Source organism: Halichoeres trimaculatus, unplaced genomic scaffold (assembly GCF_033239565.1).
Source record: "Halichoeres trimaculatus isolate MK-OKI-2021-1 unplaced genomic scaffold, fHalTri1.1 fHalTri1_scaffold_20, whole genome shotgun sequence".
NCBI classification, from domain to species: Eukaryota; Metazoa; Chordata; class Actinopteri; order Labriformes; family Labridae; genus Halichoeres; species Halichoeres trimaculatus.
The window spans coordinates 14,014,218-14,026,768 of NW_027437198.1; the positions used below are offsets into that span (position 1 = coordinate 14,014,218).

Sequence of the window (12,551 nt, forward strand, 5' to 3'; positions counted from 1 at the left end):
AAGTAAACAAGGAGGAGGAAATCACAATAAAATGACACAAAACACACGATTAATCCATTGAATAGTAATTATAACCTGATAAAATCATTCAGTAGATAAATCTAAAATAATTATTGAATACACTAACAATTTAAACACCTTGGTCCTCAACTTTCAGGGCTAATAAAGTTATTATAATTCTTGGAATCAATGTGATAATACAGTGGATATTTTCATTGTTGATTTTTACCTTATAACGCTATCTCTGTGTCCAGATTTGCACAAATAAAAAATATAAGTCAGGTGGAGTCAATGTTTTAATATTAATGTATTTTATAAACCAGTTACAAAATTTGGGCAGTACAAAAAAATAACGAGGCACAGTGATCACTCTCTATTGTACAGTGTAGTGTAAATAATAAAGCAATGTCTATCTCCCACACACACTCCAGCTAAACTGTCAACAGAATCGCAGTTTTCCCCTCTAAAGAAGAATCGATGATCAGGAAACAAGAATATATTGTCAGTTTAATACATTGACAATCTCCATTGAAAATGTCAGCCTATAACAAATACAGATTTAACTGAAGTGGTTGCACACAGTAATGGCCTGCAGTACACCTCTGTTTATGAGACCACAGTCCCCTCTGACCCAAACACCCAAACACCATCCATCCAAGAGTTTAAACAGCTCAGGTTTCCACTTACAACAGCACTGAATGAACAGACACAGAGGTGAGCAGTCAGCATCATTTTCTTAAGTAGAGCTACAAGATCGAGCTAAAAGTGTATTGAGCAGAACAGCCTACATCTAGCAGATATGTTCCTACAGGGACCTTTATTATATGAGTTTGATCAGTTTATAATCTATAAGCCAGTCCAGCTGAGCTTCATATGTGGATTTGTGAGATATTGCCCTCCATGTATGTATTGGGTCTAAGCTGCCTCTTTATGGTCCTCAGGGCAGGTCTGAACTCTGAACAAAGATCCTGCATCTCTTTCCTACTGAAGTCTATCCAGCTCGACCCATGCTACTGCCCTCTGCTGGCTGTGGATGGCGTTGCGTATGGCTGCCAGCAGCTCATCAGTGCAGCTCCAGGTGCTGGGCTCCAGGGTGAAGTAGAGGAGAGGCAGGGTCTCCAGGTGCAGCTCCTCGGCCTGACACACCTCTTCCATGATGCTGTCCTCTCCACAGCGTGGGAAGAACTTCCTGTTCAAGATTAAAAAGTTACAAGTGTAATGGTGTGAGGAAGGATGAGATGAAATAGAATCTAATGTTTGCTGTACACTGATAAATTCTCACTTGTTTACTGATCAAACACAGATAAACGTGATTACCTGAGCTTCTTGTGTTTTTTGTTCTTGGGGCGTATGTGGATGATGATGGGGTAAATTCCCTGTCTCAGTAAACCCTCCACACTGTTCAGGCCCAGCTCCAGCAGACAGTGCTTGTCCTGAGACACAGAGGCACAGAGGTTTATTTCATTAAAGTTTGATCATATACAGTTATCATTCTTCCTTTAAATTAATACATTAAAAATGACACACACACAAACATCTTTACCTGGCTCATGACCTCATGTATGGACTGCAGCTTGATGCCCACAGCCTGCTCTGGACTGCAGGAATCCAACAAGAAGACTCTCTTATCCCTCCTCTCTGAGAACTGGATTGGCTCTGCACACAGAACAAGAGGCAAGAACAGTGTTTGTATTTTATTTGTGTGTAAATTATGTGTGTGTGTGTGTGTGTGTGTGTGTGTGTGTGTGTGTGTGTGTGTGTATCTCACCTGGAGGGCAAGTGTTGAAGTTCAGACCTGACTCAGCTGGCTGCAGCAGCCTCTCTATTAGACGGCGGGACAGGAGAGAGGGCGAGAAGATGACAGGCCGTTTACTCTGAACCTGGACCGGCTGCACCACGCTGTATGGGATCAGGTGCTCCTCATGACCTGAGAGGAACGTCACACATTAACACAGAGCCCACACACTTACACACACATACTTTACATCTGTCTGTCTGGATCTTTACGTTTGCTCAGCGTGAAGAGGACCGGCTGTGTGGAGTTGACTCCGCGGCAGGGATCCACGGCTTTGACCAGTCGCACACGTCCTGATCCTTTCTTCAAGAACTACAAGAAGCAAGAAGAAAATGAGACCTGTTGGTGAAATTACTGAGGTATCAGTGATGATAAATGGTGTTACACTGAGCCTGCTGTTCATGTCAGAGCTGAACACCTTCTTCTTTAGGTCTTTCTGCTCCAGAGCCATTTTCCTGAGCCTCACGAGTAACAGCTGCTGCGCCCTGAGAAGAAAAAAAACCACGTCAGAGCTCCTTTTGGGTGCAGGATCTCTCCACATGCTCTGGGGTAAAGCAGCAGAGCTGGAGGTGTGGTCTTATACCTGTTGTAGTTGGGCATGGTTCCTGTCTGCAGAGGCTTGGTTGTGCGTGGATCCACCAGAGAACAGCGCCAGTGATACTTCCCGTTGTACCGTGTGTCTGTGACGTGCATGATGTCATCACAGGCCACACTCAGAGACGACGGATCACAATGAGGCTCCATGTTGAGGTTAACGCGCACGTAGAAAGAGTCAGCACCAACATAAGACGGCGAGGAGCGCAGAGAGCATAGCTTGGAGTATGCTAGAAAGAGACAGAGGTTTAAAGACTGTTTTACCACAACATGATGGAAAAGTTGAGTCTGAGAGGAAACACTCACCCACTGGGTTGTTCTGATGTTTGAGGGTCAAAGGCTCCGTCCACCACTGCAGAGAAAAGTGAGCGACCTCAGCCGTGCACTGGTTCAGCTGCACGCTGCCTCCTCCGAACAGGACGCCATCCAGCTGACAACAGAGAGAGGACTGAAGGTCAAGATAGTCTGTTCTGTGTTTCTGGATCAACCAGAGATCAGGTGTTTCCAAAGTCAGCCTCTCCTTTGAGGCTCCATGTAGCCGGCTTACTTTCTGAAACATTCATTTAAAGGTTCCATATTAATGCAAAATCACTTTATTAAGTCTTTTAGTGAAATTTGTGGGTCTTTGGCTTTCCTCCCAGCTCATGAAATGTGATATTTAATGACAAAACCTGTACTTAGTAGTGCTTGTGAATGTAAAATCCTGACCTAAAATGAGCTGTTTGGATTTTGGGGATTTGCTGGCGTCAGCGATTCCCTTTTTTGACCAATCAGGAGCAAGTCTGACCAGATTGGTCCACTGGAGCAGATACCCCCGAACCCCCTCCCCGCCCACACCTCTCCCCGCTACTGCTCCAGCAGCCATCACTGCCTTCACTGCTTTGTTTTTGGCTGTAAACAGCCACATAGTTCCATGCACAAACTTCCCATCTCGGAAGAAGACAAGACTAAGTGTCTAGAGCTCATTTATCAAGGAAATGTGCCAGCTATACTCAGTAAAACTGTGCATGTGTGTGCTAGTCACTTCACGGCCGACTGCTTTTCCAACTTTGGACAGTACAACAGAGGGCTAGTGAATAGACTGGTCCTGAATCCAGGCGCATTACCAACCATCCACCAACAAACCTCAAACCCTGGAAATGTGAGTATGTTAAATGCTGTGTGCTGTGGAGCAGATATAGGAGCTTTTCCTCAGTGTCCCCCCTGTCTCTGTGTTAGCTTCAGGATACTAACTTTAGCTGCGGTTAGCTTAGTAAACGAGCTTCGCTGTTTTCTAAACATTGTGCACTTAAAGCTTGTGGCGCCGCTCTCAGTGACGCGGAAGAGCAGGGCGGTATCAGCGGTGGCTCATTTACATATGAAGCTCACGCTCACTAAATCAGAGCGTTCTGAACAGAGGGGCTATGAGAGCCTGGAAACAATGCTGCTGTGCTTGATTTATTGGCTTTTTGGACCAAAACATGTTACTACCATTTCATGAAGACATCAATGATCCATATTAAACTGCAGAAAAGGAGCAGAATATGGGACCTTTAAAAGCCTGTTTTGAAGCACACACATCTGTTTATGGAGCATGCAGTGTCTGTCTCTCTCTCTCACACACTCACAGAATATATCTTTATTGTGACTGGATCATCTGTCATGATCTCTGGGAAACACACACCTCCAGAAGCTCACTGCCCTCCTTCAGTCCACACTGTTCAGCAGGTGAACCTGCTCTCACATGGCTGACAAAGATCCCCGTCAGGTTTCCTCCAATCACTGTGATGTCGTCTGCCAGGCTGGATCGACCCTGCTTCGGGGAGACGGGGGGACTGGAGGATGGGGAGCAGGGTGGGATCCTAAGGTGAAGACCGCCACAGTCATAAAAGCGTGACATCAAGATTAAAACTAGTTTTACTGAACCACTGATACAAGAAATACATTTCTGTTGCATATCAATAGCTGCAAAGGACAAAATAGAGCTCTTCAGGTGTTTTAAGAGTCATTCCACATGTTGGTGCCTTCACATTTTCTCAGAGGCTTTACTGACAGGTGTAATCAGGTGACAGTTTTACCTGGGGACATTTGGATCAGGCTGCTGTGAGGAGACGTCCGGTAGGTTGATGAGGTCCGGAGGGAAGAGGTGAGAGTGCAGAGAGGTGCAGGAATCCCACAGAGACGGCTCACTCTGCTCGCCTGGAGGCGTCGGAGAGGCAGACTCTCTTTGAATAAATATATTTAAACATTAAAGCCTGAAAATAAAACTCAGAAAAAGACACAGACGTACCTGTGATGTTGTCGTTCTCATCACTGCCCCATGAATCCAAATCAAACCTTGACAGATCAGAAAAAGATGCTTATTAAATGAACTGAAGCTGAGGATTGACATGCAGCAGGTTGAAAACATGGATCCTCAGGGTAAGGGATGAGCTGATGGACTCACTCTTTGTTGAATCGACGGTTGATGGAGTTCATACAGGGAGGGAAGGGAAATGTGGACAGTCGGTTTATCTCCTTCTCATTGTCCTCACTCTGAGGGTCAGACACAAACAGACTGTGTCTGTTTCAGTTCCTCTTTAATGTCTGAGTTTGCTCGTTTAAGTGATACTTACTAACAGGAGGAGATTATCATCAGAGTTGGAGTGAGAATCTGAAGATCACATAGGGAGAACAGGGATTAAAATTAAGAGCTTATATTTGAGATTTTTTTACCAAAAAATTATCATCTACCCTCAAAACTCACCCTCTGAGTTGTCATTGGCCTGGCCTCTAGAGGGCGCCTGTTGCACAGGAGAAAAGAAAAGGGAGTCGAGGAGGAAAGAGGAGTAAAAGACTGTGTTATTGTGCAGGTAGAGACACGCTGTGTTACATAAGACTGAACTCTCTTATTCTGCAGAAATAATTAGACTCCTGTGTCACTGAGGATGTTGATTCTGCAGTTCAGAGGCGGCATTCCTCAAATGTGTGAGAGCAACGTGAGAAAACATGTTGTGAGATCAGAACAGTCGTGTCCTCTCCTCTTACGGTTAACACAGAGGAATCTGTGATCTGATTCAAACCTGATCAGAAACCAGAGTTTCAGAGAGTTTCTGCTCCTGACCTTTCTCAGCAGAGGACGGCTGCTAGTCTGAGGTCTGAGGTCCAGGCCGAGGGAGCAGCAGGGGCCGTAGCACTGGTCCTCGCTGCAGAGGGACAGGTGGGACTGAGGAGCAGAGTGCAACATGTTAAGAGTGAGTGGTAGCTAGGGATGGGTACCTTTCACATCTGAAACGATACGGTACCGATGCCCAGTACCTGGCAATCGGTACCGGTACTCAAGGGTACCACTTTTTTGTGTTTATGTGGTAAAAAATATCAATTTGTTTAATAATGAAATGTAAAAAAAAGTCAATCTAACAATTTTTTTCTTCAATATATAACCTTGCAATGCTGTGTTCATGTCCAGCATGAAAAATCACCTACTCTTCCACTCCCTCACAGTCACAAGGATGCCTTTAGGTACCTAAACATGGTACCTTTTGGTTTTACATGAATTGATACCCGGTACTTTTGACAGAATTCAGTCGGTACCTATAAAAGTACCTAATTTGGTACCCAGCTACCCTAGTGGTAGCTGCAGAGGACGGCTCTGCTCTTTGTCTTTACGCCCTGACTGAACTCACACAGTGCAGAGGAGAGAGGCTCTGCTCCATCTGCTCCCGGCTCCTCTCCCGCTCCTTCTCCAGCTCCCTCTGCTGCTGCTCCACGTTCGCCTGCAGCTCCGCGATTCGCTTACGCAGACAGTTCTTATCCAGCAGACAGTCAGTGTACTCCAGCTGCAGGCTGTCTCGACTGCGCAAAGCCTGTCAGAGAAGCAACAACATCAGAGACACAGAGCGAGGGACAAACTGCAGGCACATGATGGGACAGCAGACTCCGCTCACTCTGACCTGGTCTCTCTCCTTCTCCAACTCCATGATCTGGTTAAAATATGACAAACTTCTCTTCTGCTCAGTCTCCCAGTCCAGCTGGAGAGTCCGGACCTTCAGCTGGAGCTGCTTGCACTGAGATTCCAGCTACGGACACAGATTCATCGACAGGGAGAGAAGAAACGAAACACCACGAGTCAGCCCTGCTTGGTACTGATTTCAGCACACTGCTCTTTGTGAAACCCTCACCTTGCTCCTGTGCTCCTCAGCGCTCTGCAGCTCACCCTGTAGTCTGGTGATGAAGTCACAGAGCTCATGTCTCTGCTCTGCAGACTCTCTGCGGTCCTGCTGCAGGATGTCCATCAGAGCCTGAAGTCAAACACAGAGAGGACGGGTCAGAGCCAAGAAGCTGCATACCTGAAGATGTGTTCAAGCTACATACAAAGAGTAAAATATCGCCTCACCGAGTCCCTCATCTCAGTTCCTCTTTGGTCCGCTTTCTGAGCATCAGTCGGGTTTGAGGGTTTTTCTGGTAAAGCCGGTGGAGACTTGTTCACTCCGTTAGAGATCACACGGTTTCTTTTAGCTGCTGTGGCGTTTCCAGAAGAGTCTTGAGTCTCTTCTTCTGTCAGCCTGGACCTGAGCTCCTCCACCTGAGACCAGCAGAGGAGTCAACACTGCACCTTTAAAAATATCTAATGCATTAACATGGTCTAAACTGAACACATCATCAGATTATAGGAGAAAAATTCAGAAAAGTGTTCAGACTTGATCACATCTCTCTGACTACACACAGAACGACAGCAGCGTCTGATAACATCAGCTGGTGCTGCAGCCACACGCCTGCTACAACACAACGGTTTGATTCTGTGCCTTTTTAGCTCAGTAAGAAACATGTTAATTTATCTATTTTTTACCCAAAGATACATGAATATTTCCATCATCCCTCCCTGTCTCTGTTTGTTCTGTCTTTGTGTTAAACAGTAGCCTGTTGCCTTCATGGAGCATCAGATTGCTGCCGTCTGGAGCAGCTTTGGGAAAAGTTTGTGGACTTAAGACAAAAGGATCCTGTTATTAGTCGGATCAGTGTGTGTGAAGCAGGTTAACAGCTGTTTGAGGCTCAGCGGAGGAATGCAGAAGCAGAGTGACTCATCCTCTGATCACTGAGGAGCTGCTAAGTAAAACTGCTTCAGCCTTTATGAGTTTTAAAGCTGTGTGGTGAAACAACATCCTCTTTCTCTCAGCACACTGAGCTGTCTCAGTTTGATCACTTCATGAGGTTTTGATGTGACAGCTCATAGTTTCTGTTCCATCTCTGCTGCTCCTACCTGAGTCAGAAGCTCTCTCTCTCTGCTGGAGGCTTTCCCCTGCTCCTCCAGGGCTCTGGAGTACTTCACAGCCTGCTCAAGGTGACGGTCCTTCAGCTTCCCCAGCTCTCGACTGGCTGATTCCCAGTCCTGACGCACCCTACAGACCACAAACCGCCGTCAGACACTCTGACAGTATGAGTGAAATTACCATCTGATCATTTAACGCAGGGGTGGCCAACGTGTGGCTCACGGGCCGCATGTGGCTCTTTGCCTTTTGGTGTGCAGCTCTTCAGTCCACTCATTAAACTGATAAATTGATGCCAACGCTGGGATCAGTACTGATCAATACTAGGGTGATGAGACTGATACTTAAGTTTCTATTTCTTTTGTCTACAAGTGCACCTCTCAGTCCTTCATGTACTCATAGATAGATAGATAGATAGATAGATAGATAGATAGATAGATAGATAGATAGATAGATAGATAGATAGATAGATAGATAGATAGATAGATAGATAGATAGATAGATAGATAGATAGATAGATAGATAGATAGATTTTGTGGCTCTCTGTAGCACCACATTAATTTTTGTGGCTTTTGGTCCCTGATTGGTTGGCCACCCCTGGTCTAACGTGATGAAACAGAGACTCACCTTTCCAGCTGCAAGCGATCGTGACGGAGGTCCTGAGCTTTACGTTCAGCTCGGCTGCGTTCGTCTTCTGCCATCCGGCACCGCTGGGACAGGCGGCGCTCACACATGCGGCTGTGTCGGAGCTGCTCTCTCAGTTTGCGCACCTCCAGGAGCAGAAACTGGGTCAAACCTTCTGGACCCTCTTCGTCTGAGAAGCACAGGCAGGTTAAACTCTTCTCTCAGGTGAAAGTCTACAAGTCACGTCTACTTTACACCATACTTAAAATCTTTGCTGTCCAGGTAAAGGATCTATCATCACCTTAGAGATATTCAAGCATTGTTTAAGGACTGAACTGTGTGCTCAGCTCTGCAGAGAGCACAGATTTAACTCTTCTCTCATTAAGTCACATTTTGAATCCACATGTTTTTAATCTCTGCAGTAAAATAAGATAAACCCTCCTCACCCAGAATGAGGGAGCATCTTTGCGTGGGCTGTTTCCCAGTCAACTGTGTGTACTGCTCTGGATGATAAAACTCCAGTGACTCCATGAAGGCCTGAAGACCTCGCTGACCCTGACCGCGCAGGATGTCCAGCAGACGGCCTGTTGAAGGACAAAGAGGAGAAGTCTGTAGAACGGGAACATGTGGAGATCAAACTCAAAAAACTCTACATTTCTAAGAAGATATGAAGGTAATCATCTGAAGAATGAGGGTCTCTTCCATGACTCAGTGAGAAAACAGATAAAGTGGAAGCTCAGGTGCTTATCTTCCTTCTCTCTTTATCTTCTTTCACTCCCCTTTCTCTCATCTCTGTCTACTCTGTACTCATCTCTGACTTTCATCTTTCTGTCTTCAGCTTCTCTCAGCGCAGAAATCACCCTGACCTGAAACCGCTGCAAGTTCATTCTGAAACAGACTGAACTAAAGAACCAAACTTCAGACACAGAGCTCTGAATGACTGCTGTATCTTCATGATTCATGAGGTTTTTTCCCCGTGGCGTCTCGTCCTCTCACCGGCCTTGCTGATGCGCAGAGGATACTGTGTGGAGTTGAGAACCTCGTCCTCGTCCTGTTCGTCGATGACCTTGCACTGACGCAGGTACGGTGTCAGTTTGGCGGGGTTCAGGATGCGAGTGAGCTTGTGGCGAACCCCCTCCACACGCTCCCAGAGCTCCTCACATCGCTCCTCAGACCAGAGAGCTGAAGATCGCACCTCCTCCTGAGCCAAGTCCTCCTCTTCCTCCTCCTCTGTCCAATCTGTGACACCTGCAGGACACAGAAAACACCCAGAATGATTGGAGAGGAAATATGAGCATGGAGTTTGATGTTTATTTCTGCTCTTGTCTGTGCTCCTGCAGCCCTCAGACAGCAGGAGAGGGTCCTGACAGAAAAGAAGAGAAAAACATCCAGGACAGACGTGTACAGACCTTGGAGGAGAACTCAACACTCTGTCTTCAGCTCTTATTTTGAAGGAGTCCTGTTTGGAAAAGACTGACTCAGACAACTTATTGTGAAGGCTGAGTAAAGTTAATGGATGATAAAAGTCTGAGACGACACTCCCAGTCTGACATCTTTTAAGACAAGCTGCGAGGGATGAAACCCTTTCAAAATAAAAGTCTGACAGAGGATAAATGAAACTAAAGATTGTGAACTCCTTCATTAAGCAACAAGAACATCTGACTCAAAAGACTAAACAAGTGTTTTCACACTCACTTTGAGTTCACATGCTGCAGCAGAGCAGCACAGGGTGTTTATGGCTGTGCAGCTCAGAGCCTGTTGTTATCAGAGCCATGAAGCCCAAGGGGGGGGGGGGGGGGGGGGGGGGGGGGGGGGCAGACTCTGTGGGTCAGTGTCTCAGAGCACAGGAATGAAAACACTGCCATGACTCATATCATACACATAGAAACACAGCAGGGGTCTGCAGACAAAAGCCTCCTCATCCTCAGTCACCTCACAGAGTAGGGGACACAAGGAGGGGTTTCTGAATGGAGGGTGAACTTTCACCAGACTCACAAATCCTGTGAGAATGAGGAGCACAGTGACAACACACTGAGTTAATCCAACACGAGTCATGGAGGATTAGAGGGTTGAGGGGGGTTTATCAATTCCTTTATAATGATTAATTTTAAAAACCCGAGCCAAAGATTCAGGTTTATCCCCAGACCCTTTGGATGATCAGAGGAACGAGGTGCCTGCTGTTGGGCTCAGCTGATAAGGCCCACCTGAGCTTTCAGACAGGCTGAGGCAGGTCTGGAATCTCTGCCACTAGCCATAAATAGTCTGCAGACACACGGCTCTCTGCTGTCGTGACTGAACTCCCCCTTCCTGCTGTGAAAACTACCAAATTTGTCCTGTTTCACCTCCTCTTCCTCCTGATCAGTGGCAGACTGTTTGAGGAACAGAGAGAGAACATAGAGCTCCTGCTGTGTCACTGGGCACAGAGGGCACAGAGAGCTGTGATTAATGCAGACCTGTCTCTGAAGACTGGTTTATGAGCTCTCCTCCAGATACTGAGCCTCTAACTCTTAATTCTCTGTGTCCTGCTGAATGTTTAAGCAACAGTTAATGTACTTTATAAGTACTGACCAAATTCTGTCAAAAGTACCGGGTACTGATTCACGTAAAATCAAAAGGTTCCATGTTTAGGTACCTAAATGCATCCTTGTAATTGTGAGGGAGTGGAAGAGTAGATGATTTTCCACGCTGGACATGAACACAGCATTGCAAGGTTATATATTGAAGACTAAAAATGTTGAATTAAAAATATACATAAACATTGGGAAACAGAAGTTTACATACACTATATGAAAAAGCACATAACCTTTTTTTCATCTAACACTGAATCAGATTAAACTTTTCCTGTTTTTTTTTTTCTCACTTAGGATTACCTAATTGACGCCTGGAAGCCTATTGGGGGCAGAGCTATGGGTAGACCTTGGTGATTGAGGCCTGTCCCTGTCATGAACCATTTGGGAGATCCTTAGAGAATGACCTCGTCATTTTGGCAAGTCTGGTCTGGTGCTATTTTTGGAACGGGTGCTTTGACCAGTTTAGAATAGAATAGAATAGAATAGAATAGAATAGAATAGAATAGAATAGAATAGAACTTTATTGTCATTGTAACAAGTACAACGAAAGTGAAGTCACAGCAGCAATCAAGAAAACAAAAGTAAGAAAGTGTATAGAAAGTAGAAAGAGGTCCATAAGAAAGTAGATGATTGCAGCTTTCCCATCATTCTCCAGTTCAGCCAGCCTCATAGGTTTACATTTACAGATTTACAGACAGATTCAGGGATTCCTACAACATAGAAATGTTTTGACCCTTTAAAGCAATGTCAGAGGGTTGATAGTTATGCATGTTTACGACAAATTCAGTCTGTTACTGAACATAAAGTCATGATACAAAAGGTAAACAGAAAACACTGTTAACAACACAGTTCAGTCTGACTGAAATCACAGTACTGTAAAGTTAATAAACACATCACATCCCTGTGTCTGTCACTTCATGATTTATGAATGGGAATCAAACACAGACTCTATCATGGGTCAAGTTTTATAACACGCTCAGACACCATGGGTGATTTATGCTCTGAAACCTGAGAGTTTTACACCTTAACTCACAGTCTAATCTCTTTCTCTAACACAAACCTGAGTCCAGACCTTTTTGAATCTATCACATGTTGAAGCACAAGATTCAAGCTGTGTTCAGTTACTGATTCATGAAACAGCTGAAAGTAGGTCGAAAGTCTCTCAGACGAACTTTTCCATACATTAACCAGAGGAGATTCTTCATTAACTGTTAAAACTGAAAGTATAGACTCACCACTCATGATTCCGAGAAGCTCCAGTCAGTTTTGAAATGAAGAAAAGTGTTAGCAGCTCCTCTACATCCTCTCAGGTCAAACACTATCCAGTAGTGAAAGCAGACGGAGAGGTGACAGAGCGCCACCTGACAGGAGCGCACAGACCCGCCTTTACGTGTTGCTTTACCTCCAGCTCCTCACAGCAAACCAGCCAATCTGACCGGGAGAGGGAGAGGGAGGGGGGAGCTCATCAGAACATACCCGTACATTTCCTCCAACACCCTCTTTTCCTCGTCAGAGATCAACGGAAACGACCCTTTAAAAGTGTGAGTGAGAGGCAGGCCTGAGCACTAGAGGGCGCTTTAACCTCGTGATCGTTTCCTCAAACGTCCCTGTGGCTCTGCGTTGATCCAGATAAACTGCCTCTGATTTTAATAATCTGAAATGAAGTTTAGAGATACTCGTCAGCTCTCTCTGAGCCGGTTCCCATTTATCATGGTCTTCCACAGATATGAGCCAGACTAAAGA

At 45.5% G+C, this 12,551-nt stretch overlaps 1 protein-coding gene across 1 annotated transcript; it reads right to left on the bottom strand.

Annotated features, from left to right (window-relative positions):
* Positions 1-288: 288 nt before the first annotated feature.
* Positions 289-12,344, bottom strand: LOC141809722 (caspase recruitment domain-containing protein 11). Its single transcript, XM_074696887.1, has 24 exons — positions 12,044-12,344; positions 9,235-9,486; positions 8,685-8,822; positions 8,242-8,428; positions 7,608-7,746; positions 6,744-6,932; positions 6,529-6,648; positions 6,301-6,426; positions 6,034-6,213; positions 5,472-5,573; positions 5,115-5,151; positions 4,984-5,021; positions 4,815-4,903; positions 4,659-4,705; positions 4,447-4,567; positions 4,053-4,230; positions 2,696-2,819; positions 2,379-2,619; positions 2,214-2,280; positions 2,008-2,107; positions 1,769-1,927; positions 1,544-1,656; positions 1,318-1,433; positions 289-1,189 (listed from the first exon to the last, which is right to left on the bottom strand). Exons 1-24 carry the CDS (start codon positions 12,048-12,050, stop codon positions 982-984), a joined length of 3,078 nt encoding a protein of 1,025 aa, XP_074552988.1. The 5' UTR covers positions 12,051-12,344; the 3' UTR covers positions 289-981.
* Between the last annotated feature and the right edge of the window lie 207 nt (positions 12,345-12,551).